Source organism: Equus asinus, chromosome 5 (assembly GCF_041296235.1).
Source record: "Equus asinus isolate D_3611 breed Donkey chromosome 5, EquAss-T2T_v2, whole genome shotgun sequence".
Taxonomy (NCBI): domain Eukaryota; kingdom Metazoa; phylum Chordata; class Mammalia; order Perissodactyla; family Equidae; genus Equus; species Equus asinus.
In genome coordinates, this window is record NC_091794.1 from 15,661,116 (window position 1) to 15,688,324 (window position 27,209).

At 39.9% G+C, this 27,209-nt stretch overlaps 1 protein-coding gene across 5 annotated transcripts in view; it reads left to right on the forward strand.

Moving 5' to 3' along the window:
• Positions 1–27,209, forward strand: part of SIDT1 (SID1 transmembrane family member 1) — a 116,002-nt gene that overhangs the window by 21,746 nt on the left and 67,047 nt on the right. The window contains exon 1 of one of the 5 annotated variants that reach the window (XM_070508851.1): positions 10,836–10,961. The exons of the other annotated variants lie outside the window; for them this stretch is intronic. Within the exon in view, the coding sequence (XP_070364952.1) occupies positions 10,944–10,961 (18 nt within the window). The 5' untranslated portion in view covers positions 10,836–10,943. Of the gene's footprint in view, positions 1–10,835; positions 10,962–27,209 lie in introns of those variants that run through there. 5 annotated transcript variants of the gene reach the window in all.

Consider the following 27,209-nt stretch of genomic DNA (forward strand, 5'->3'; position numbering starts at 1 on the left):
GGGGACTAGGCTTTAACATATGATTTTGCGGGGGGGGGGTGGGGGGCGGGGTGAGGGTAGACGCAAACATTCGTTCTGTAGCAGTTGCCTACCACATTTTTCTCTGTGGTTCTGAAAACAGAGCATCAATGTGTCACAAGCGTGTCTAGGGGCTGACATTACCCCAGTTGTAGGTCTGATTTTCTGGAGCACCCGTCTGCCTGCCTAGGCCTGATAATCACGTGCTGAATTGTATAATGGATTCTCTAAGTGTGTGCTGTGTAATATGGCAGCCATTACCCGCATGTGGCTGCTGAGTGCTTGAAATGTGGCTAGTCACAAAATGAAATGTATTGTAAGTGTAGAATACACCAGATTTTGAAGACAGTATGAGAAAAATAACATAAAATATATCAATGTTTTTTATTGATAATATGTTTAAATGATAATATTTTGGATATATTAGGTTAAATAACATATTAATAAAATTAACTTCACCTGCTTCTTTTTACTTTTTTATTGTAGCTACCAGAAAATTTTAAAACGCATATGTGGCTCATATTATATTTTTATTGGACAATACTGCTCCAACTACTACAAGACTTTAGAGAACTCATCATCCCACAGAGAGCTTTGTTGGAGGAAATGAGGCTTAAAAAGGTCATAATAGATAAGCAAAACTTGGGTTGGCAGAAAGAAAAGGGAAAGTTCTTCCAGATATAGAAGGATATATCTGATTTCTTTTTTGGCAAGGCTATGTCTTGCCAAATGTCTGGCACATAATGTCTGGATTTTGTGATATTTTTGTGATGATAGCCACTACTGATCATGATTGCCTATTTTCATGAATTCATTAGGAATGGCAAGATAATGATATTTTAATTATATCATTTATTTTTTCATTTATGAGCTAGAATATTTCTCTAACAAGAAACCTCATCATCTATTTGGTTGCCTTAAGCTAACGTGGAATGAAGTCTCCATTCTTTCCCTTTATTTACCAATTTTCAAAATAATGAAGTGGTCTCCTACCATCCTGTAGCAATGGTCAATGAGATGTTATTTAGCATGATAGAGCTCATGAATTTAAACATATCTGGTGTGTTTCAATCTGTGCAGTTACTATCCTTATTTAAGTTCAAATTGCTCGTATTTGGGCGGTGAAAGTCAATTTGAGTTGGCTCCTGAATTCTTTTGATAAAACCCAAGTGCTCTCTGATGTCTTCCTTTCTGTCTTGAAAAGTTATTCAGGCCCATCAGGTTCAGTTCCTGTCCCCAACCTAAAATCAGCCATTTCTCCAGGAAAGTCAGGTTCTTTTGACTGATAAGTAGTTTCTGGAGACCACAGTTTGAGAACTAGAGGCCTTTATTGCTAATGGTTTGGTCATTTTCTTCTAAGCCTCCTCAGTGGACAGAGCTAAGGAATACATTATATCATGAGTTCATCCTAGTACTTCCAGTTCAAATTCAGAAATACAGGGTTTGTACTTAACCTCACTGATCTTACATCTATATCTCCTTTCTCCCACACCCAAAATCCTGGTTCTCAATTGTACCAACTTAGTTACTGTAGGGGAGGAAGACAATTCCTCTACCCTCTAGGTCCTTCTGGCTGGCCTAAGAATTAAATTGACATGAGACAGAATAACAGGAGGAAATCAAACAAAACTTTCTAAGATGTATACATGGGAGAAACCCAGGAAAAGTGAGCAACTCATCAACATGGCCAAAGCCACCACCTTAAATACCATCTTCAGCTAAAGACAAAGGAGGATGTTGAGGGTAGTGGTTTGGGACTTCAGGGGAGGAAGACAATATACTTGGAGATGGAAAAGCAAATGTTTGATAAACAAATGTTTGTTCGCCATCTATAGACAATGTGACCTGGGAGATAATGGACTTGGCAAGGAGCCTCCCAGTATACCATCCCCAGAGTTATCTATGGTGATGGCCAGTGACCATAGTCCTGGGACAGTCCTTCTATCTTGAATTCTTTTAGGCAGTTAGGGGGAAGGTCAAAGTTTCTTTCAGAGTCTTTTGTTCTTAAAAATAATCAAGGCAAAGAGACACATTTTGAGGTGGCCAATTCTGATCCCTCAATGACTCATTTGCTTTAAGCCACAATAAATACACAACAGTTTTAGATAACAATACTAACATTATCACCAACCATAACATTAGTGGAAACAGTTTAAGGTTTATTGTTACAGTTCCTTTTACCTCAGGGTATATTTCGTTATGGATGCTGAGTCAAATTATTGTGTTTTAAACTAAGGTAGCATAGTTCTTTCCATTTGTTTCATTTTACTTTTGAATTTTAGGGACATTTTTTAATTTTGTTTGAAAATTAACAAACAAAAATCATGCAAAGCATGATTCAAAGAAATCTAGCTTCCATCCTGTCCCCGGGACCCTATGCCCTCTCTTCCTCCATAGATGACCATTTAAAAATGTATGGTCTATAAAATAAAACTTTTTTTTGTTCTAATGGTTTCCTTTTTACTGATAGGTTTAAATAATGCCCTCAGTCTTCTCTGTTTTATCTATCGTCTGTTAGTTCTCTATGATGAGCAATATTCAAATTAGCTGATACCTTCTCTTCTTTCTTCAATCCCCAAATCTAAACCCTAGTTAACACCTATAAAGAAATTAATGAATTTATTTTACTTTTCATACACTTTCTCCACTTTCCCCCTATTTTTGGTGTCTTCATTGTCAGAGCATATAATCATTACAAGCTTTACTACTGCCCTTAGAACCAACATTTAGTCTTAGTTCTACAAGTATATATATATTTAAAGTTCACAACTAATCCTTATGTTAATGTCCTCCAGTCACTTTGATTGTTGAAAGCTTGTTCTCTAGGAAGTGACTCAGGAAAGACTCATGGGAACAATACTCCTAGAATTCTTTCATATTCATAACAGTTTGTCCACGGCCTTTGTACTTGCAGATCTGTTTGGCTGACGATAAAATCCTTGGCTCACATTTTTTTCCCTTGACTTTTAAGTATATATACTCCTTTGTCTTCTGACAAAAGTGATAATTAATTATTTTCTTTCCCTTAAAAGTAACTTAATTTTTCTGCCTGGATTCCTGAAAGAATTGTTTTCCTTTTCTTTGAAATCCAGTAGTTTTACCAGACTGTGTTTAGTACGTCAATTTTTTCCAGGTCTGTAGTCTAATCTTTCAACATGTAACTTCAATGATTTTTTTTTAATTCAGGAAATTTTTCTTAGAGTTTTTAATATTAGTCTATTCCACTGCTTGATTATCTTCTTTAAGAATTCCCTTTTTACTTATGGTGGCCCTTCTTTGTTGTTTTATATCAGTTTTTCTAGAATTATTTTTATCTCTTTCTTTATTTCCTGCCTGAATTAAAATTTTTTCCCCTCCTTTCCATCTTCTATTTTCCTTAAGACATTATTGAGTTTTTGTTATATCCTTGTGCTCCTTCAAATGAAATATGCATTTATGAAATAATTTTTTAATTTATTTCTAATTTTTTCCCGAGTTCTCCCACTTCCTTTTTTAAACGCTCATTTTCTCCAATCATCTCATTTCTAAATTTTTAGAATTCTTATTTATACTTTTCTTTCATAGTGTTTTAAATTTTCATAATTTTTAATTTTGAAATATTAGGATATAATTTCCATCTATTTTGTAGGCATGGCTTTCTGGCCTATGTCAGCCATCTGAAATGATGTTTTCTGCTTCTTATTCTCTTTTACTTACTGTGACTTTATATGGGGTTCAACTGCTATCCTCGTCTGTTGCTCATCTTTATATTAGGTGTGTTTTCATTACTTTTAGAAGGGAAAGGTAGATCTGGAGAGCTTTCCTTGCTTTCTTCTGCAATCTTTGTGAAATGATCAAAATGAGATTTTCTTTCTGAGGTCTTCCTCCACACTGCCCCTCCCCCATTTTATGGGGAGTTCTCTTTCCTTTACCTCTGCTCTGTCCTGCTCAGTTTGAATTCCACTGCCACAGCTTTTCCTCAGGCAGGGCTTTTTCTAGGAAAGGAGTCTTGATTAGTTAGCTTTGAGAATTGATGAGGTCTACACTGTTCTGGATGCTCTGGACTTCCTGAAGTATCCTTAAATTTACCGACAAATTGCAGCCTACAAAACTCCCTCCAGTTTCAACTGCTGTTCTCAGATTGGCCCTCCAATCTTTTCAGTGAACACTTTTTGAAGAATTTTGGTGTTCTCTGATTCTCAGAGCCGTCAGATCCCCATGCCTTCCCTCTGCTTCACCACATAGTTGCTAACACCACAGAGGTGTTGAAGCTCTTGATAATTTGTTCCCACTCATTGATGTTTTGGGGATACCTTATCACCTTGGGGTTTTTTTGGTAGGGGTGGTCCATGGAATTTTGATTCTGCTATTTCAGTTGCTCTGTTTTCACGGGGGATATTCAGCGAGATTCAAAATCTATGCTGCTGCTGACACGATCTTCCCAGAATCCTCTCCTCATTGTTTTTTTTTTTTCTGTAACTTTTAATTTTGAAATAACTTCAAACTTACAGAAATGTTAGAAGAGCGGTATAAAAAACTCCAGTATTCCTTTCACTTCAGTTTCCCAATTGTTAACATTTCGTCACATTTGCTTTATCAGTCTCTCCCTATAAGCACATTTTTTTTCCCTGAAACACTTGAGAGTAAGTTACAGACATAATGCTCCTTTGTCCCGAAATACTTCAGTGTATATTTCCTATGAACAAGGATGTTTTCTTATATAGCCATGGAACAATTATCACAATCAGAAAATTAACATCGATACAGACTTTATTCAAATTTCACCAATTTCCCAATAATGTCTTTTATACCCAAAAAAAGTGGGGTTTTTTTTCCCTTTCTTATCCAGAATCCAGTCCAACAATACAAGTTGCATTTGGTTGTCATGAATCTTTAGTCTCCTTAATCTGGAATTTTATTTCAGAATGTCAACATTTTTGAAGAATACAGCCAGTTATTTTATAAATTGTTTCTCACTTTGGATTTGTCTGATGTTTCCTCATGATTAGATTCTGGTATACCATTTTGGCAGAACACTGCAGGCGTGATGTTATATCTTAGGACATCATACCAGAGGCACATGATATGAAGTTTTCCTCTTACTAGTGTGGGTAACTTTGGTTGCCTGGTTAACACGGCCTCTCCCAGTTTTCTCCACTCTAAAGTTACTATTTTCCTTTTGTAATTAAAAAGGAATTTGTGCCCAATTGAACTAAAATTCTTCTTTATCAACAATTACATTCTTTTTAGTTCTTGATGGTTCTCATGAAGAGTAGAATTTATTAATGCATTTTTCTGAGAACAGCATTTATCACTTATACTCATTTATCACCTTAAAGAACAATGATTTAAAAAATACATTGATGGTAAAAAAGTCAAAATAAGACATTGATAGCAGAATTTCGATGATGACTAAAGTGCAAGATAAACATTAAAGTTTAGAAGTGGTAGCTCCAGCAAGACTAAAACACCACTGGGGCCATCGGTGTCAAGAGAAATAGTTGGTGTTTACTCAGCATACTGCTAAGTACTTCTTACATAAACAAGATGCTAAGAAACTTTGTCACAAAGTTACCCTTTCAAAATATATTACATATTATTGTTGGCATTTTTTACTGATAAAAATGGGTTATCAGATAGATCTTATTTATAACAATATGCTATGTTAAGAGATTAAACAGTTTCAAAGAAAGGAGAGACAACTGAACTTAGCATCTTTTTTTTTTTTTTTTTGAACTTAGCATCTTAATCTTGCTGTTCTGGAATCTGACTGCTCAAGTTCAAAGCATAGCTCTGCCACCTCACTACCTGAGTGATCTGCAGAAAGTTGTCTAATCTTGCTTAAGCTCAGTTTTCTCATGTGGGAGACAGGAATGATAATAAGAGATTGTGGTAAGGATGAAGTGATAATGGGCGTGTACGCTTTCAACACAGGCTCTGCTCCATAGTAAGTGATCAACACAAATTAGCTCAAGTTGTTATTGATAGTGTTCATAATATTTCAGCAATATCACTAGAGGGTTTTCAACAGAGGAAATATATGCTCTAACTTAGGTTTTAAAAGGTTCACCCAAGCTTCAGTGTTGAGAACACACTGGAGGCAACAAGAGCAGAAGCAGGATAATTATATAAGTGGCCATCGTAAGTAACTACCAACTTGAGAGTGTAGGAAGTGGTGAGAAGTGGGAAGGTTATAGAGACGTCGTGAACGATTGCCTTATCCACTGGACATTGGGTTTGAGAGAAAGAAAAGAGTCAAGATAACTAAAAATTGTAACTAAAAATTGTTGATTCTGTTTTGCTCTTCATGTGTGTGTGGAGGGGGTTATGTATTTGCTTGTTTATTGGGGGTTTTTGTTTTTTCTGAGTGACTGGAAGGATGGAGTTTGAAGTGGCAAGATACCTAGATGGGGATAATTATGCAGGTGCAGGTTTGGGTTGAGGAGGTGAGGATGACTAGGAATTTGGTTTTGTGTATGTTCAGGTAGAGATGCCTATCAGACATCCATATGGAGATGTCAAGAAAGCACTTGGGTAAACAAGAGGAGAGGTCTGGGCCAGGGACTTAAAGCTAGAGCCACCAATGATTAAATTATATTGACGGATTGAGACTCAAATGTGAGATGCCAAGTTGAAAGAAGGCAGTCCCAAGTGGGCGGTTAACTACAAGGTAAACTAGGTTTTCCCTCAGTAGGGATTTTTTTTAAACCCTTAAATTATCTGAATAATTGCTAAGCTGTGTGCACAGCACACTTTGGCGTTGCCTGGATGTTGTTAAATATGTCTGGAAATCTCACACTCTTTAAAGCTACAGACCACTGTAAAAAAAAAAAAATTCATGATTCTAAGAGATGTCTATCCTGAAATGTGCATATCTGAGTAAAAACACAGGAAGTGGCCACTCCTCAGGAAGGAGAGAGAGATAGTCCACGGATCTCAACTATTGATCCAAGAAACACTAATCTTTGCTTAGTTATAAGATTCCGACGTTAAAATAACTCTGCAATTCAAATAGGCAGTTGGCTATAGTCTCTAATAACTTAGCATATATTCATTCAGCCAGCCAGTCACTGGGCATAAAGATGAAAAGCCAAAGCTGGAGCATAGAGGTGCCTACTTAGGGAGACGTGATTGTTGAGGGAGAAATTCCCACGTGTTCTTCTAAAGGCTCTCAAGGAGCTGTGGAAGCACAGAGATGGAGTCAGTCACTGGATTCATGCAGAACCAGGACAGACTTCCAAAAGGAGCTGACTTTTTAAAAAGATCTAAAGGAATCTAGGAACTTGCAAGATTGGGAATAGGGAATGGAGGAAGCGTGCTAGAAAAGGGAATGCCCAATGAGGGGCACTTCTCCATGGGCTTTGCTCTGCCCCCTGTAGCTGTTCTATTCTTATTTTTTAAACTGAACTGTCTTCACATCACTCAAAATTAAGTAATTGATTTTATAAGTTGACAAAAATAAATGTAACTGATTCGCAGAACAAACCCACTTTATTTTCAAAGGTTCTTACCTGGGCATTTATTCTTTCAATACAGGCATTTTGGAATGTAGACGGAATCTTCATCAGTGATCTAAGCACAGAGGGAAGGGTTCGAGAAGTTTCAGGAAAGCTTCTAGGGCTGCCCATCATACTTCCTGGCCTGCAGATGCCCCAAATACCATAATTGGCTATAACTCATTTGAATCTAAAAGGTGGATTAAAATGCAAACATCGTGAGAAGTTGGTGATATTTACATCTTAATGTCGCTTGAGGGTATCAGATTCTGAAGACCTTCCCCAAAAAAGTGAAGTGGAAGAAGTTACAAGCACCTAGTGACAGAGCCAAAGACAAGAGGCTCACAGTAGACGTACACTGTGGTGGCGAAAAGCCTCATGGAGCGTAAATATCAGGAAATTGAGTTTATGATGTTTATCTGATTCATAAATGAAGAAAACTCTATTTGCTTTTTATTGGTTAAAAGAGAGACTAAAGCAAAGCCAAGAATGTTGATTGATCATTGATTCTTGTTTTATAGTTGTGTTAGAAGTTTTATTATAATGAAATGCATTTTAATATTGCAAAGATGTAATAGAGGAATAAATAATATATCACTAACTGAAAAAAAAGTAATTTGTGGAGCAGTATCTTGAGACTATGTAAATGTTCCATGTCTCATCAAGGTTTCAGCCATTAGTTTTAGCAACCATTGATTATCTTTGCCTGAGTCAGCTATTACTATGATGGTTTCCAGCTAGTGATTTCCTAATTCATCATTCCTTCTACATTTATCAGTTGAAATTCTACTGTAAGAAAGACCTTTTCCTTCTCTCTCTCTCTCTTTTTTTTTTAAAGACTTTATTTTTCCTTTTTCTCCCCAAAGCCCCCCGGTGCATAGTTGTGTATTTTTAATTGTGGGTCCTTCTAGTTGTGGCATGAGGGATGCCGCCTCAGCGTGGCTTGATGAATGGTGCCATGTCTGCGCCCAGGATTCAAACCGGCAAAACCCTGGGCCACCAAAGCAGAGCGTGCAAACTTAGCCACTCGGCCATGGGGCCGGCCCCTCCTTCTCTCTTGTTTATTTATTTATTTATATCAGTATGGGCTTATAGACTCTTATTTGATCCAATTACTCATTGCTTTTATTTACATTAAAATTTTGTTATAAGTAACCTATGATAAGTAAATGAAAAGCAGTAGTATATATTGGAGTATATGAGGAAGACATTTGGTTTAAAACTAGTTCTGCCTGATCTTGTTTTTCCAAAAGGGCCTGATGTGGCCTGTTGAGCATGCATTGTACCTCTCCTTTAAACATTTACTATGTTCCAAAGACAAGAATGATCCCCCTAAAGATAAGGATGGAGCTTCCCCCCGTATCAGCATTTCTTTGAGGATAAGCATCTCTTCCTGGAAACTAGGGACTAATTACTGACCTGCTGTGCTCACCTTGTCACCACTGACCTGCTGACCACTGACCTGCTGTGCCAGCTAAGCGTCTCTTGATGGTAGTTAAGCGAGATATTCCTGTCATATGTGATATATGTTCTCTGTTCCAAGACGGTATATAACCACTCTGTACACCCCACTTCTTTGGTGCCCTTCTTTCCTTGGGGAAGGAAGGCTCCAGGTTATAGTCCTCAAACTTAGCTCATAATAAACTCACCCCAATTGTGATTTATAGATTGATTATGGATTATTTGCCTTGACACCTACCATTCCAAGTTTTATGGGATTTTTTTCCCTTCAAATCTGTTATACCTCATGTCTTTAATGGGCAAAATAAGAATCTTTTACTTTAACCGAGAAAGTAGGTTTCTTCTCTCTCCTGTGATATTGTGGTTTAGAATAAGAAATATATGTTTGGTCTTTGACCCTTCTGGAACAAGCTCCTAAAACCCTTGGAATTTCCTAAGTGAAAAGAGTGATAACGGTGTCTTGTTATTCATAACAAACCCCTTTCAACTACACCTGAGCTCATGTTAATGAAGTGACTTTTGGAAAGCCCTTAAGTTTGGGGACTGGTTGCCAGGAGAACCAACCATATGATTGGAGGGTTGGAACTTTCAGTCCCACTTCCCTGACCTCAGGGAAGGGGAGAGGGCCTGGAGGTTGAACCCACCCCCATGGCCAATGACTTAATCAATCATGCCTGTATAATGAAGCCTCCATAGAAACCCAAAAGGACGGGCTTCAGAGAGCCTCCAGTTGGTGAACAGGTGGAGGTGTTGGGAGAGTGGTGGGCTCAGAGAGCACAGAAACTCTGCACCCCTTCCTGCACACCTTGCCCTGTGCATCTCTTCCATCTGGCTGCTCCTGTGTTATATCCTTTGTAATAAACAGGTAATCTGCTAAGTAAAATCTTTTTCTGAGTTCTGTGAACTACTCTAGCAAATTAATTGAACCTGAGAGGAGGGGTTGTTGGAACCTTCAATCTGTAGCCCATAGGTCAGAAGCCCAGGTGACAACTTGGACTTGGGATTGGCGTCTGATATTCGGGGTGGGGCAGTCTTATGGGACTGAGCTCTTAACCTGGGTGATCTGGTGCTGTCTCCAGGTAGATGGTGTCAGAATTGAGTTGAATGGTAGGACACCCAGCTGGTGTCTGAGAATTGTTGGTGGTGTGAAGAAAACAGACACCTTGTAATCAAGGGTGCAGAACTGTACCACCCCATCACCAGCAAAATAATGATCTATCAGGGGCTTTTAAGGAATCACAACGTAGTCATCTAGGTCATTTATTGGGACCCATTATCCAGATCACCTGTTGGGTCCCAAGCAGATCTGCCCATAGATCATTTAATGAGTATAGTAATCTTCCACTTTGAATTTACAGTTAAAAGGATAAGCATTTAATTATTTTTTTATTCATGAGAAACTGAAAGCCAGAATAATGAAACAAATTATATGAGTGACAGCTGAGGCTAGGAGTCCTGAGCATCTGATTTCAGGTCCATAATTGTATCCATTTCAAATCCTGCACTATGGAATTCTCAGGATTTTTTTTTAGAAGATTGGCACCTGAGCTAACATCTGTTGCCAATCTTCTTTGTTTTCTTCTTCTTCTTCTCCCCAAAGCCTCCCAGTACATAGTTGTGTATTCTAGTTGTAGGTCCTTCTGGTTGTGTTAGTGGAACACCACCTCAGCATGGCCTGATGAGCGGTGCCATGTCCGCGCCCAGAATCCAAACCGGAGAAACCCTGGGAGTGTGCAAACTTATCCACTCCGCCGCGGGCCGGCCCCCTCAGGATATTTTTTTAAATGTGGGTTTTCATTAGTGGTTTCTGAAACATGATAAACTTTGCATTATCACTGGGTGGTGAGATTATGGGGAATTTTACTGTTCTTTTTTGTATTTTCTAGATATTTCACAGTAAGCATGTTTTACTTTTACCTAAGGCAAGCACAGTGAACAACCGAGAGGCTGAGCAGTACTGGGGACGAGCACCGGGTGGGCCATCAGGAAATGTGTGTTTTTAGCCCTGTAAGTACCTGTGGACCGTCTGCAAATCCTCCTCCCTCTCTGAGCTTTCTTTTCCCCACTGATGAGACAAGAAGATTGCATTTTGATCCTTGTTCCAGCACTGAGATTCAGTGTTCTGACATTTTATACCATATGTCAGACTGTAATTTTTTTCTTAACTATAGACAAGTAGGATAAACTTCTTGCCAAAAAGCTCATTTCTAACTCTTTGTCTTGAAAAAGCAAGTAAGTGAAAACTTTAAATTACTGTGTTCTAAATCTACTCTTTTTTCATTCGTTTGTTTTCATTTTGAGAAGCTTGCCATAGCGCTCTCCACAGCATGAAAGTGCTTTGTTTTGTTTTTTCCCTTTACCCTCACCCCGGGTGCTGAACTTGTGTTATAAGCCCTTTGCGTTTCCTGCTTGTACTCTTGCTGAACGCTGCCACGTGGAGAGGCTTGCTGTGGTGTTGGTTTGGGTTTCTTGGTTGTTTTGTTTTGATTTTACTGCTGTGATGGTCCCTTCCGAGGGGGTATTTTGGGACTCTGATGCAATATGTAGGGATTTTCAGCTTTGCTTTCTTTCCCTCTTTGGTTTCAACACGTTACTTGAAGTATCTTCTATGTCATTTCTCACTGTTGGCTTAAATCTCAAAGACCAAACGTCTTGAAGATACCCTGATACCGTGGAACTTCTTTGCTGCTAGAAGGTGCCAACATTTCTTCCTTCTTTTCAAATAGAAGCAACCACGCTGTGTTGATATTATTACACGTTGCTGTGCAGCACCCCAAAGTATGTTAGCCAGCTCTCCCCACATTGTTGAATTCTGGGGCTAACTGAAGTTCCATGTCAACACACCATGATGGTGCATTAATGATTTAAAGGCACAGCTAACAAGCTATCTGAACTGGGGCCTCACCATCCTTTCTGCTTAATGCTAGGGAAAATATCAAAAATATCGTAGGGCTGCCAGATAATACAATCATAGTCTTTTCTATTTTGCTAAAAAAAAAATATGAATCTATAGACATTGCTTTTTTTCTTTTGTTGGGTATTTTGAAAATGGAAACTTTGAGATTTTTTTCAGTACATTAGTTGGCTATGCTAACCACATCCAAAACCAAAACCAAACTTGAGGGCTTGTATTCTGCTGAAAAACAGCAAAAAGAGCAACATTGTCTTCTGTTGAGTCCTCAGTCTAAGATCCTTTGGTTTTCATATATGATAAGTTTCTAAGAATGTGTGTAAAAATTGTTTGTACAGGAGGAGCAGATGACTTACATGTTAACAGATAGCGCCCCATTCCTGGGAAGGGAAAAGCCAAGCTGAGTGTTACACGGCAAATGAAAATTATATATTAAATGTTATTAATCAAATTAACTTAAATTAACTTGTAGAAATTAATTACTTCAAATTCTCGTTCCCCTCATTCCCTCAGTTCATCTGAAATGACAATAATAGACCAAAAAAAAAAAATGATTTGCTGACAGGCAGAAGGATGTGCAGGTGTTGGTTGTGTACAGGCTTGAAGAGGGGATTTTTCATTGAGTTGAACGAGAAGAGAGAAGCTGGCTTGAAGGTGTCCTATATTGAAAGATATGTCCAGAGGAAGTTAAATATAAGCTGCCTTTCCTAATAAGAAGGCTAGAGGAATCCACTTCCCTTTCACAGCTCCCAAGAACTGGGAGATTTTCTGTCTATTTGGACCAATGAAAAGCTTTTTAGGAGCTAGTTCTCAACCTATAATTTTAAGGAAATTTCTTTTGGACCCAGCCTTCTGCGTTGAGCCCAAGGCTGCCCAGGGATGTCAATATGTAATTATGAAAGTATTGGTTTACTTAAGGATAAAGATCAGCTATGTTTTGGGTAAACTCTTTTTTTTTTTCTTTTTTTGAGGATGATTAGCCCTGAGCTAACAGCTGCTGCCAATCCTCCTCTTTTTGCTGAGGAAGACTGGCCCTGAGCTAACATACATGCCCATCTTCCTCCACTTTATATGTGGGACACCTACCACAGCTTGCCTACCATGCCTACCATGGCTTGCCAAGTGGTGCCATGTCTGCACCCGGGATCCAAACCAGCAAACCCCGGGCTGCCGAAGCAGAACGTGTGCACTTAACTGCTGCACCACCGGGCCAGCCCCTGGGTACACTCTTAAGTCTTTGAATAAAATACTTTACTTCTGAAAATGGTGCAAAATTAAAGTTTACTGACATTAAGTAACATGTTGTCCTGAGTAAAAGCATCCTCTGGCTGCCTGGCTACACTTGATACCTTGGGCCTTTTAAGAGTGCAGATAAAGGTTTGCGGCTCCCTCTCTCTAACCTGGGATGCAAAAGTTTTTCAACTTTGCTTCCTCACTGTTCCCCTATATATATTTTTAAATAGATTTTATTTTTCATGGCAGTTTTAGGTTTATAGAAAAATTAAGCAGAAAGTGCAGAGAGTTCCCATATACCCACTTCCTTCACCCCCGCCACACACACATGCAGTTTCCCCTATTATTAACATCTTTCATTAGTGTGGTATGCTGAAAACGAACCAGTATTGATGCAACATTGCTATTGTATTGGTCTTTATTATTTACTAAAATCCACAGTTTACGTTAGGATTTACTCTTGGTGTTGCACAATTTTGACAAGTGTATCATGTCATGTGTCCGCCATTATGGTATTGCACAGAATAATTTCACCCCTTTAAAAGTCCCCTGTGCTCCACCTATTTATCCTTCCCTCCTTTCTTTAAATCCTGGCAACCACTGATTTTCTTTTTTCCGTCTCTGTAGTTTTGCCTTTTCCAAAATGTCATGTACTTGGAATCATACAGTATGGAGCCTTTTCAGACTTGCTTCTTTCACTTAGCAATATGCATTTAAGGTTCTTCTATGTCTTTTCATGGTTTGATAACTTATTTCTTTTTAGCACTGAGTAATATTCCATTGTCTGAATGTACCACAGTTTATCTGTTTACCTATTTAAGGACACCTTGGTTGCTTCCAATTTTCGACAATTATGAAAAAAATTGCTGTAACATTTGTGTGCAGATTTCTGTGGGGACATCAGTTTGCAACTCATTTGGGTAAATACCAAGCAGTTTAATTGCTGGATTATATGGTAAGAATATGTTTAGTTTGGTAAGAAACTGTCAAGTTTATCTTCCAAAGTGATTGTGCCATTTTGTACTCCCACCAGCGATGGGTGAGATTCCTCTTGCTCCACAGCCTCATCGGCATCTGCTGTTGTCAGTGCTTTAGATTTTAAGTGATATCTCATTGTTTTAATTTGCAGTTTCCTAATGGCATATGCTGTTGAGCATCTTTTCATACACTTATTTGCCATCTGTATATCTTCTTTGGTGAGATGTCAATTCAGATCTTTTGCCCATTTTTATATTGGATTGTTTGTTTCCTTATTGCTGAGTTTTAAGAGTTCTTTGTAGATTTTGGATACCAGTCCTTTATCAGATATATGTTTTGCAAATATTTTCTTCTTGTCTGTGGCTGGTCTTTTCATTCTCGTAATACTGTTTTTCACAGAGCAGACATTTTTAAGTTTAGTGAAGTACCACTTACCAAGTTTTTCTTTTCATGGATCATGCCTCTGGTGTTGTATCTAAAAAGCTGTCGCCAAATCTAAGGTCACCTAGATTTTCTCCTGTCTTATCTTCTGGAAGTTTTAGAGTTTTATATTTTACATTTAGGTCTGTGTTCCATTTAGGGTTAATTTTTGTGAAAAGTATAATAAGGTCTCTGTCTAGATTAATTTTTTTTGCATGTGATGTCCAGTTGTCCCAGCACCATTTGTTGAAAAGACCACACTATATTTTTAGTATTACAGGATTGTGTATGTGTGTTTGCATTTATAGCCTGTTTTGGACCAAAGGGTTTGAAGCAGATCCATATCTGGGGCCCATCATTCTTATCACTGTTCCCAGACTCCCCTTCTGCTGCCACTACCTTTAATCTCTTGTCATTCCTTTATTCTGTGTCTCTTATGTCTCTCTGCATCTCCCATCCTTTTTGTCTTGCAAGTCTTTTATGAACACTGCGGGCCCGTCAAGGTTCTCCCACTTCTCTGGTTGATCTCCTCGGGTTGTTTGCAGCTTGGCTACTGGCAGAGACATTCCTTCTCCTTCATCTCCGGAGATATGTTTTGTTCCTTACTTCCTGATTCAGAGCCATGATGGGTAATCTCAGTTACTAGAGAGCTGGGGTCCCCTGATTTCCAAAGTTTTGCTATAGAATTTTAGTAATACCAATGATGGAAGTTGAAGAACATACGTTAGTTGGGCAGTTAGTATATATTTTTGTTGACTTCGTGTGACATCATTTCATTTTCAAGGAGTCAAGATTTTCTTCATCAAGTCTGCTCAGCTACAGAAGTGTAATTGGGCTTGTGTTTGAGATTTTTTTCTGTTCTGTTTCCCACCACTAAAATAAATTTATATAAAATATCCCTCAAAACCGTAAGAAGTGATTGTATTTTATACTTAAGATCTTAAAGGACCTTTTAAATCACCTAATCTCTTTTCGCTTAACGGGAGAGAAAATTGAGATCCAGCGAAATAATTACTTGTCCAAAATCATGTAACTAGTTTGAAACAAAGCCAAGAACAAAACTCAGCTTCCTGAAGATATTTCCTCAAGATATGTCTATTAAACCACTCTCTCTCTCCCAAAAGTACATCTGTTATGCTTATCAACAACAATAAAAATAACTTTAAAATAACATAGTCATACTTTCACAGTCAGGTTGTTTGATCATGCAATTTAAGAGCTTAATGTCTGACTCCCTTACAAATTTATTGAAAATTGAAACAAGAGGTTTTTGTTATCATCTTTTCCTCGTAAATTGTCCAGGCATCCACTTGTGTAAGTCAGGCAAGCAGGGTTGACACTCAGTAAAACTGTGAAGTTGGCAGATTTTCCTCAGTGTTTTGTGGTGCCAGAGCCATCCACCAACCATGATCTTATTCTGACTCTCTGTGGACCAAGAAGGCCAATCTTCATCATTTTCCTGCTGTGTTTTCATCAATGCTGGGTTCCTTTTTTTGTGCCAGATAGAGGGCAGCCTGGAGACCCAAGCAATTAGCCTATCTGTTGCTCCAGGGCAGTATTAACCCTGAGAACTGGTATTTCTGGATCCCCATCAAACAGCCATGAAGATAAGCCATGGCAAACAGGAATAACGAGCAGTTTCTGTTTCTGTAGATTTAGCTGCCCTTTTGTGGACAAAGTGACTCATAAGTATTCGATCAACCAAACTGGAAGCATATGATATACTCCCCCAAAATTAACATGTGAATGCCCATGGTTTTGTTTTATTCTCTCCAATATTTGCAAAAAGGGATCCTGTATTTGTCTCCCCTCTCTCCCATATCATCTTCACTCGAGTGGAGGAATTATAGCTTGCTAGGAGAGAGATAATGTTTACCTTGGTAATAAAGGGATAAAAAGTGGGGATGAGGAGAGAGGCAAAGAGTAGCAAAGTCTAGGTGTGCAGAGACAGTTTGGGGAGGTCTGTGGACAGTGAGGCTCCAAGTAGCTGCAGAGGATGAGTGAAGGAGAAAAGGAAAGAGGATGTGGGGTCAGGCAAGGTTCTTGGCTGCAAGCAACAGAAATCAACTGGCTAACATAAGCAGAAAAAGAATTTATTAGAAGCATGTTGGGTAGCTCGTAAATCTGAGTTGCTAGGCTTAGACTATGATTGAGGACCGAAGGAGACTAAGCTACAGGAAATGACATGCAGCAGGAATGGTTTGGCTGGGATGCATGCCTGGATACCGCCTCCTCCACTGCCATTAGATATGATCACCCCTGGACACTGCTGCCATGGACCCCGCTGGTATCACCCCTGCCAATGAATTCTAAAACTCTCCCTTCATCTTCGTATCATTTAATCACCGTTGAAACTACCGAGTGGGAGCATCCAACTCTCCAAGCGTGGGTCATGTATCTGGCCCCTTTGGCATCCACAGGTACCCCTGCCTCCCACAAAACTCACACAGTGAGGTGGAGTGGAGGAAGTGCCTCTGAAACATGCAAGAGATTTGGATGATGGGTAACCCCAAAGTCAACCCCGCCAAAAGTCTTCATGAGGTGTTCTCAAGCTAGGGCACCTGTCGGAGGTTATGTGGATCTACACATAGGTGATCAGGGACCAAGGTGTGGCAGGCAGGAAACCTGGGGTGCTGTAGCTTTCTATGCCCATTTAAAGAGGAACATCTAATCTGAGCATCAGAGAAGTCAAGCAGTCTATGTTATCTCTGCCACGATGTTCACTGCACAATTAGAAATGCTTTTGTCTCTTAAACATAGCTTTCCCTGAGGCCTCTTCTGCTTATCTCAAGAAAATTTTTTTGAAGATTTAGAAGAGGAAAATGTTTGCAGATGATCGGTTTTGTCTGATTTAGAAAGCAGTTGCCTTAGGTAATACTTATATCCTGACAAATACTTATTTAATATTATAGATGGCACCAGCCTGGCAATAAATGGAAATGAATGGCTGCTAAGTGTCAAATCATAACTCTGACAGTCATAACAATAATTTTCTAGTGCTTTTCCATCTTCAGAGCATTAATTAAGTAGGCCTCAGAATAGCTCGAGGAGAAACTTGCCTGCAGTGCAATCACTCAGCACATAAATAAAATCCAGGGAGTAGATCCTTGAGTTCTGCCTCAAACCATAAAATAATTATTTTTCCCTCTTCAACCCCCTCACAGGAGAAGGAGTATAAGCAGGAGATAGAGAGAAAAAGGCAGGAAAGAAAAAGAGGAGAAAAGGAATCATGAACAGGAGGTGAGCAGACTCAGATACCTGAGATGATGGTAAATCAGCACTGGCCACTGGCTCTCAGCCAGGAACCCAGCCTGGAGATCCCAAAGCCAGAGGGAGGTCAGTGGACAGAGGGACCAATGGAAAATATGTGAGAAACCCTGGAGAGACAGAAGATGGTTAGCTCTTGGAGGGAGAGGCAATTTAGCAATTACATCATATTTTCATGTTTCATAATATTTGCTAATTGTTCCATGTATTTGTTTTGCCTCTCTTTGAGGATTTCATCTGTGACGTTTTTGGAATCAAGCATGCATTCAGCACTTAGTACATACACTACAAACACTTACTGTTTTTACATGAGTAGAGGTAGTCCAGCTGAGGTTGTAGCTTTCAACGAGTCATAAATAACACCCCCAGGATATCAGGGAAGTAGCTGTTCTCAATTCGTCAGCATTATTTCTACAAATATTTCTTTCTCACCATTTGTTTTCTTCTTGTGGGACCCCTGTTATGTAGATGTCAACACTTCTCCTTCTGCTCTTACTATTTCTTAATTTTTATTTCTTTCTGGCTTTTTGGTTTTTTTTTTTTTTTGAGGAAGATTAGCCCTGAGCTAACATCTGCTGCCGATCCTTCTCTTTTTGCCAAGGAAGACTGGCCCTGAGCTAACATCCATGCCCATCTTCCTCTACTTTATATGTGGGACACCTACCACAGCATGGCCTGCCAAGCGGTGCCATGTCCACACCCAGAATCCGAACCAGCAAACCCTGGGCTGCTGAAGCAGAACGTGTGCACTTAACTGCTGCACCACCAGGCTGGCCCCTCTGTTTTTTTTTTTTTTTTGAGGAAGATTCGCCCTGAGCTAACATCTCTGCCAATCTTCCTCTATTTTGTATGTGAGTTGCCACCACAGCACAGCTGATGAGTGGTGTAGGTCTGCGCCTGGGATCTGAACCCATGAAACCAGGCCACCAAAGTGGAGTGCGCAAACTTAAACACTACACCATGGGGCTGGCCCCTTAATTTTTCTATTTCTATTTTACATTTCTTTAGGTAGATCTTCAATCTGATCCTTCAGTTCTCTAATCCATTATTCATTTTAATTTCTGACCCCCTGCTGAGGTCTTTACATAAAGAGCATTATTTTTAAAATCTGGGATTTTCAGTTGGTTCCTCTTTATAACTGTAACCTGCTAAATTGAGTAGTAGAGTCCATAAGTTTGAGCATAAAATGATGAGACTGGGGTGACTTAGGGTCTTCAGGAAATACCTAACTTGACACCAGTTCTTGTGAAAACTATCTAGGGCAGCATTTCCCAAAGTCTGTTCTATGGAACGCTTGTTCTGTAGGATAGTCTTGGTGTTGCATGTAAAAGGGGTTCCACGTGGAGTGGAACTTGGCTGTGTTTTCACTGCCCAACACCTAAATCACACCCCCAAGATCAGGCATGGGCATATGGCCTCCATGCTGCCCTTCACATCTGCTTTCCCCAGACTGACTGGGGAACCAATGATGCAGGGAAGCAGCTGTTCATCAGCAACAGAGGCAACACTGTGTTTCCAGGGATGCCCGTGGCAATGGGGTGGTGGCACTTAAAACCTTCCAAAGGCTTTTTATTGCCCTCAGAGTAAAGCCGCAACCTCCCTAAGATGACTTGTAAGACTCTTCAGGACTATAATGGTCCTTCATGCACCTTGTGCTCCATCCAGACTGATTTTCTCCTAATTCTTCAAACATGCTTCTTGCCATCTCTCTCTTCTCTTTTTCTCCTCCCCTCCCTCCTTCCTTATGTCTACTACACTGTTCCCTTTGTTTGGAAATTTCTCCTGCTCTGTTCCACATTTTTCTGGTTAATTCCTCCTCATCCTTTAGGAAAACATTCCCCATGAGAGTCTACGCCATGCACTTCCGCAGGAGCTCCAGCATTAATGCAATGCTTCTTGAATTGCCATTTCAGGTGCAAACCTGTGGTCTCGGTGAGGCGGTGACTATGTCTACACTGCTTAGTAATCTAGCTCCTGTGCTCAGAACCATGCCTGGCACAGGATAGACAGTCAAATACTTATTGAATGAACAAAGTTCATCTTAAAGCGGCTAGAATCTGGGCTATACACTGTTCTGTTATTCCTGGCTTGCTAATTATTATTCTTCTCTTCAATGTTTTCCCATGTTTATTGGAATTGAAATTTTCAATATAAAATTTAGCTCATAAACTAAGTAGGAAAGCTTGTATGAATGTATTTGTGTCTAGGTGGTTGTTGGCATAATGAAATTGGTAAGATGAGGTCTGTAAAGTGCTCTTCTTAGAAAAGTACTCTGAATGCAAAATACTGAGAATCTGAAAGTATAGAGAATAAATAGTTCCCAAGGGGTAAACTGCTCTTTTCAATGAGATGAATGAGCTGTTCCAGGAAAGGTAGCAGCCAAGTTGTGAAAGGAAATTAACATAACCTGCTCCTTTGCCAGGGGCAATGGGCTTATAAATGGGTCTCCACACATGGAGAACAGACAATCAATAACTGGTTGATTGGTGAGTGTGTGGGGATTATTGAATTTCCTGGTGGGACAGGTCTGCCTTCTACTCTGCAGGTCACAAAACTGTCACCCATAGTCTAAGGAGGTGGATGGTCTGGATGTTACTGTTCCCAGTCGACAGTTGAGGAAACTGAGGCCCAGAGAATGTAAGTGATTTGTCCAAGGTCACGCAGACAGTAGATGCTAGTGCTAGAAACAAAGCCCGGGTCGACATATCTTTCTTCATTATGGCATAAGTCTACAGAAGTTGGTTTCCAAGGCTGAATCAGGGAGAAGGAATTTTAAACAGTCACATCAATAACTACAGGAATTATTTCAATGCTTGTCTTAAAAAAAAAAGTCTAACCTATTATTGAGGAAGCTCAGTTCCCTACAGTAGTTATGAAATGCTTCATTTAATAGGACTTTCTAGCCTCTAATAAGAAAGAGATTCAGAACTGTAAGGCCACTTGGCTCCAGGGCAGCTGTTTTCATACAACAGTCACCCACAGGGGGCTCTCCCCGCAGGCCTGCCTTCACTCACCATGAAGGGTCTTGGCAGGTAGGTACAAGCTGGAGATAAACTGATGGCCAGGGAAAGGTAAAGTCTTGGAGAATGATTTTATCTTAAAAATTGTCCAAATCTAATGTCACGGGTTGATTTATGTCCCCCCAAAATATATGTTGAAGTCCTAACCCCTGAGACCTGTGCGTGTGAGCCGATTTGGAAGCAGAATCTTTGCAGATGTCATCAGGTTAAGAAGAGGTCATTAAGGTGGGTCCTAATCCAATGTGACTGCAATCCTTATAAGAAGAGGGAAATTTGGACACAGATATGCACAGAGAGGAAAATCACATGTGAAAACAGAGACACACAGAGAACTCCGCGTGATAACAGAGGCAGAGGTGGGAGTGGTGCGGCTGCAGGCCAACAACACCAGGGATTGATGGCCACCGCCAGAGGCTAGGAAGAGGCGAGCAAGGGTTGCACCCCAAGTCTCAGAGGGAGCGTGGCCCTGCTGAAACCTTTGTTTCAGACTCCCCAATCATATTTCTTTTCCAGGGTAGAGCAATGGAGACATGAACCATGTTAATGAGACCAAAGACAATGCAAAGTTCTACAGCTGGGCTGAGACAACAAGAGAGGCAGCTAAGAGCCACTGTTTCTTCAGCACCATATCCTGAGCTATATATATATTTATTTATTTATTTATCTAGAGAGAGAAACTGTAATCAATGAAGTTAGCATAAGCAGATGGAGCACCACAGTAAGGACAGACTATGGCAAAGTGAGCCAGGAGAGCAATAGGACTGTCTGGGGACTGCATGTTTGCCACATCCCTGAATAACAAAGAGCCTGTATAAAATCAGAGGTGTCACTCAGAAGAGAGCAAACACAAAGGCCACATTATGGCTTCTTTTGTATTATGATTATGAAATATTTTAGGTATATAAACAAGTCTAAAAAATAATATAACACCTGTGTACCCACAACTCAGCCTAAGAAAAAGAATAGAGTTCCTTATTTACCCCACCCATCCTCTTCCTTCATCCCCAAAAGTAACCATTTTGGGGAGACAATTCTTTATAGGTTTCTCGATTTCTGCCCATCTTATAGGAAGGCACCAATTGAAATTTTTCCTATACTGTCATTTCAAGGACATTTGTATAGCGAACACCCTCAGAAGATAGAGTGTCCGTCTCTGGAGTAAAGGTCAGGCAGGCTTACTGCACATGATAGAAGATAAGACTTGCCTAAGCTCATGGTTCCTCTCCTGTAGTGCAGCCCACTTCATGTATGTAGGCATCCATCTGGGCCCATTCACATCACCTTCATGGTACCTGGGGGCAGAGAAACTGATGCAAATTTGCTGATGCTAATGCTACTTCCTGTGACAAGAGCAATAAAGTCCTTTATTTCCAACCCAGGAGTCTGTGTCTTCTGTGAGCATCAATGAAACTGTGACAAGTAGGGTAAAGTCTCAGATCCTTCAAAGCTTTTGAAAACCATTATCTTAAATTTTTGTTTAGGGGCTGGCCTGGTGACGTAGTGTTTAAGTTCGTATGCTCCACTTTGGTGGCCCTGGGTTTGCAGGTTCAGATCCCAGGCATGGACCTACTCACCACTCATCAAGCCATGCTGTGGCGGCCTCCCACATACACAGTAGAGAAAGATTGGCACAGATGTTAGCTCAGAGACAATCTTCCTCAAGCAAAAAGAGAAAGACTGGGAACAGATGTTAGCTCAGGGCCAATCTTCCTCATGGAGGAAAAAAAATTGAGGTGTTTATTATTTCCATGTATGTATATTTTACTAGAGATTATATATAAAAATATAGTATTGTTTTGCTTGTTTACAAAGTTTACATAAATGGGGTCATGTAGTATGTACCATTCAGCAACCTGCTCTTTCTCTCATTTTATCTTTGTGAGAGTTATCCATAATGATCCATATTCTAGTTCATTTATTTTTAACCACCGAACAGTATTTCATTGTATGAATACAATTTACTTATTCATACTCCTGTTATTTAGCTTATTTTTCTTGCTATTTAGGTTGTTTGAACATTTTATTATTGCAACCAATGCTTGCAATTAACATTCTTGCTCATGATTCCCTGTGCATATGTAAGAGAGTTTATCTTGGGTATAAACTTAGGAATGGAAAAGCTGGAATCTGATGTGAACGCATCTTCAGCTTTACCAGATATTGCCAACTTGCTCTCTGAAGTGGTTGGACCAAATAGCACTTTCATGCATGATATGCAAGAGTTCCTGTTTCTCTGCACCGTTGTAAACGTGGTGTTCGTCATACCTTTGAGGCTTTACCTTTCTGATGTGCTGAACATCTTTGCACGTGGTCATTGGTCATTCTTCTCCTCCTCAGTTGCTCTTTCTATCCTTTACCCATTTTCCTGTTGGTTTTTTGTTTTTCTTATGAGTATTAAGGGCTCTTTATATATTCAAGATACTGACATTGTTTTTTATATAGGTACAAATAACATCTCCTGGTCTGTGGCTTGTCTCTTCTCTTCATTTACAGGGTTTATATAGCTTCACAGTGGAATAGGAGAAGCCTACAGATCTCACAGTGGAAGAGTAGGAGAAGCCTATATCCATTGTAGTGTTCAAAGGAACCAGGGATTCAAAATAGGGATGATAGCATGATCTGACCAAGCATTGTGTGGAGACTGGGGTGCAAGGAGCTTTCGTTCTAGTCATGATTCTTCTATAGCTAAGTATCCTTGGGGAAGTCACATCACCTCTCTCTCTCAGGCTCCTTGTCTGAAAATGGAATCTTTGGACTAGGTGATCTCTCTGAGCACCTTCCCAGATTTAAGGTTCTCTAACACTATGAGTCAAGGTCACGTGCACCAGCCAGGCAATGGCAGGACTTATGCGGACCAGCCCAACTTTGCTACAACTTGGGAAGTGACTGACCAGCTTCTGTCTTGTTTTCCCTGACTCCCCCACAGGGGTAGCCTCTTTGTCTTCTGTGTGCCCACAGCACCTGCTCACATTGCTACCATATTATCATCACGTTACGCTGCTGGTGGTGGGTTTTCCATTTGTCTCTTTGACTAGATCATGAGCTGCTCAAGGTCAGAGCTGCCTTTAGTAGAGGCCCAGCACCTTCTATAGCTCCTGACTCAGTGAATGTTTGATGAATGATGGAGGGAGCATGGGATGGGTGGAGGGAGGGGGAAAGGGAAGGAAAGGAGGACCAGAGAACCTAAACACCCCCAGATATACCCCCAGGGAACATAATAGAGTTACTAAAACAGTTATAGCTTAGTAAAATGAAGCATTAGCAAATACTATTGTAGTTCTTTTACAAGTGGAGTCAGTTTTTCAAGATCACTCGGGAAAACAGTGGTGTGCTAAATAATAGAAACCAGTAATTTCTGATTCTTAATATAATGTTCCACTAATAGAGCCTACAACCTCATTATCTTAGCAAAACCAAACTAGATTTTGAATTAAACTCATTTTCATCCTCTTCGTTCAACAGAACTATATTACTTATAATTTTGAACTTTTCCCTACTGACATGTTACAAGATTTAAAAGACAGTCTCTAAGCTTTGAGATCTTTCATATGGTAATCTATATAACATCTGAGAAGGGAGTACTTAAATAATTCTTCTCTCTTAGCTATAATGCACTTCCGTGTTTGTAGTAAACACGGGAAGAAAGCAAGAGCTATATGATAAAAGTGCTCTTGTTGTCATGACAACAGGAAGAAGCAACAGGGAGGAAAATCTTGGCTCTTAGGAATGGTCTGTTACAAGGTGTCAGGGTCCATTATGTGTGGTCAACACCCTGCCCGTCATTTAGTTTTGCCTTACACGGCTTACTTCACTGTACAAATGTAATCCAATTTTCTCAGTTGCACATTAGCCTCTGGAAAAGCAAAGCAAATTTTGAACAGGACTCTTTATCCTTTCCTGAGGTAATGCATTATCTGTTGATCTTGAAAAACTGCCCGGTGTCTGCTATCTCCTTCTCTAATATATTTTCTTGTAACTTATTACGCCAGTATCTCTCAGTGTGGTTTTATTATAATTAGTAAGATCATTATTAAATAATAAAATGTAAGTAGATTACAAGAGCCAGAGCAGGAACAAAATTAGGGCATGGAGATGAGCGGTGGAGTGGGATCCCCGTGGCAGTGGCACATCTGCTCTGCTCTCCTGGCAGGCCTCCATTCTCCCAGCCCAGACTCAGCCTTCCCAGACACCAGCTTCCAGGTGTGCTAGTGACGTTGGTGATCTCAGGAGTGTGCATCTCATAATAACGGGGTCATCCACTCGACGGTGTCTTCGAAACAGTACTTCCCAAAGCGTGGGCTCCAATCCACATGCATCGGAATCCCCCAGCATGCTTGTTAAAAACGCATATGTTTAAGTTCCATTCCCGAGCTGCTGAATCAGAAAGGCTGGAGGTGGGCTTGAGGGATTTGAATGCTAAAAAACACATTGAAATTTGAGAATCACTGCCTTAAAGTAAAGTGTGAGGGAGAAAAAAGGAGGGAAATATTTTTTGGCACTAAGTACCTAAGAAGGGAGGAGGGGCTGAATCCTGAGTGACATAAAGGGAAGCAGACAAGCTAAAGATACAGCTTGCCTAGTTCACAGCTTTCCTTGGGTTTACCTCGGTTCTGACTGCTATAGATTTAAGCCAGACTCAAGAGTGCTCTAAAAACATGTGCTGTAGATGCTAGTGTTTGTGTTACGAACCTCAAAAATGAGCCTGCTTCTAGGCTAATGCATTCTGCCAGGCACTAGGGACGCCAAAGATGAAGTTTGTAGCTTCCTAGAAGAGCCAGGCAGGTAAACTAAGAGTTAAAATACTATATGGTCCACAATGAGATACCACTTCACACCCACTAGGATGGTTACAATCAAGAAGACAGACAGGAATAAGTGTTGGTAAGGATGTGGAGAAATTGGAACCTCTTACACTGCTGGCAAGGTAAATTGCTGGAATGTGAAATGACGCACTGCTTTGGAAAACATTTTGGCAGTTGTTAAAAAGTTAAACATAGAGTTACTATGTGACCCAACAATTCTACTCATAGGTATACACTTGAAAGAATTGAAAACATATGTTCACACAAAAGCTTGTATACAAATATTCATAGCAGCATTGTTTGTAAAGGCCAAAAAGTGGGAACAATTAAAATTTCCGTCAACTGAAGAATAGATAAACCAATGTGGTCTATTCATACAATGGAATATTACTTAGCAATAAAAGGGATGAAGGATTGATACATGCTACAATGTGGAAGAACCTTGAAAACATTTTGCCGAGTGAAATAAGCCAGATACAAAATGACATATATTATCCATTTGTATGAAATTTCCAAAATAGGCAAATCCATCGAGATAGAAATTAGATTAGTGGTTGGAAAGGATGGGAGGAAGGAGGCAATGACGAGTGACTGCTAATGGGTATAGGGCTTCTTTTTGGGGTGATGAAGATATTCTGAAACTAGAGAGTGGTGATGGTTGCAAAGATCTGTGAATAAACTAAAAACTACTGAATTGTACACTTTAAGAGTGAATTGTGTGATGTATGAATTATATATCAGTTTTTTAAAGTGATAGAAGAAATGGCCAAGAAAAAAGTAAGAAATTTGACTACATAAAAAAATACTTTGTGGTTGTCTATAGGAAAAACTCACTTCTATTTTCTTCTATTCATGCACACAACATTTCTGACACCATATGTGTGGGTTTTCTACACATCAAGCAATTCTATAACACCAATGGGGTGTCCTACAATTCAGTCCAGTTCTGAAACTATCTACCTGCTGTTAGCATCAGATCTCATAGGTTAGGGGCTCAGTCCCGCAAAACTGCCCACCCCCCACTTCAGACACCAATTGCAAGGCCAGGTTGTCACCTATGCTTCTCACCAACTGGCTATAAATTGAAGTTTTCCGTGACCCCCTCCTCAGGTTCAATTAATTTGCCAGAACAGCTCACAGAACTCAGGAAAACAGTATTACTGGCTTACTATAAGAGGATATAACTTGGGAACAGCCACATTGAAGAGAAGCACAGAGTGAGGTCTAGAAGGGTCCCGAGCACAGGAGCTTCTGTCCCTGTGGAGCTGAGGTGCACCATCCTCTGGGCACGTGGTTGTGTTGACCAGTCCAGAAGTTCTCTAAACCTTGTACTTTGGGGATTTTTGTGTAGGCATGATCAATCATTAATGATGTGGATTAAGGCTGCCCCAGCTAGAGAAGCCCAAGGTGACCTGGCCTACATGCCAAACTATATGACCCAGTGGACTTTTTTTATGGTATGAATTAGGGCTGCCCCAGGGAGAGAAGCCCAGGGCATCCTCACCTACATGCCAATCTATATGGCCAGATTCGTAGCTAAAGTTATATGACCGCACAATAACCAGACCCCATCTGCACTGAAATCATATAATGACTTTTTACATCATCTTTTCTTTTTTCTAGT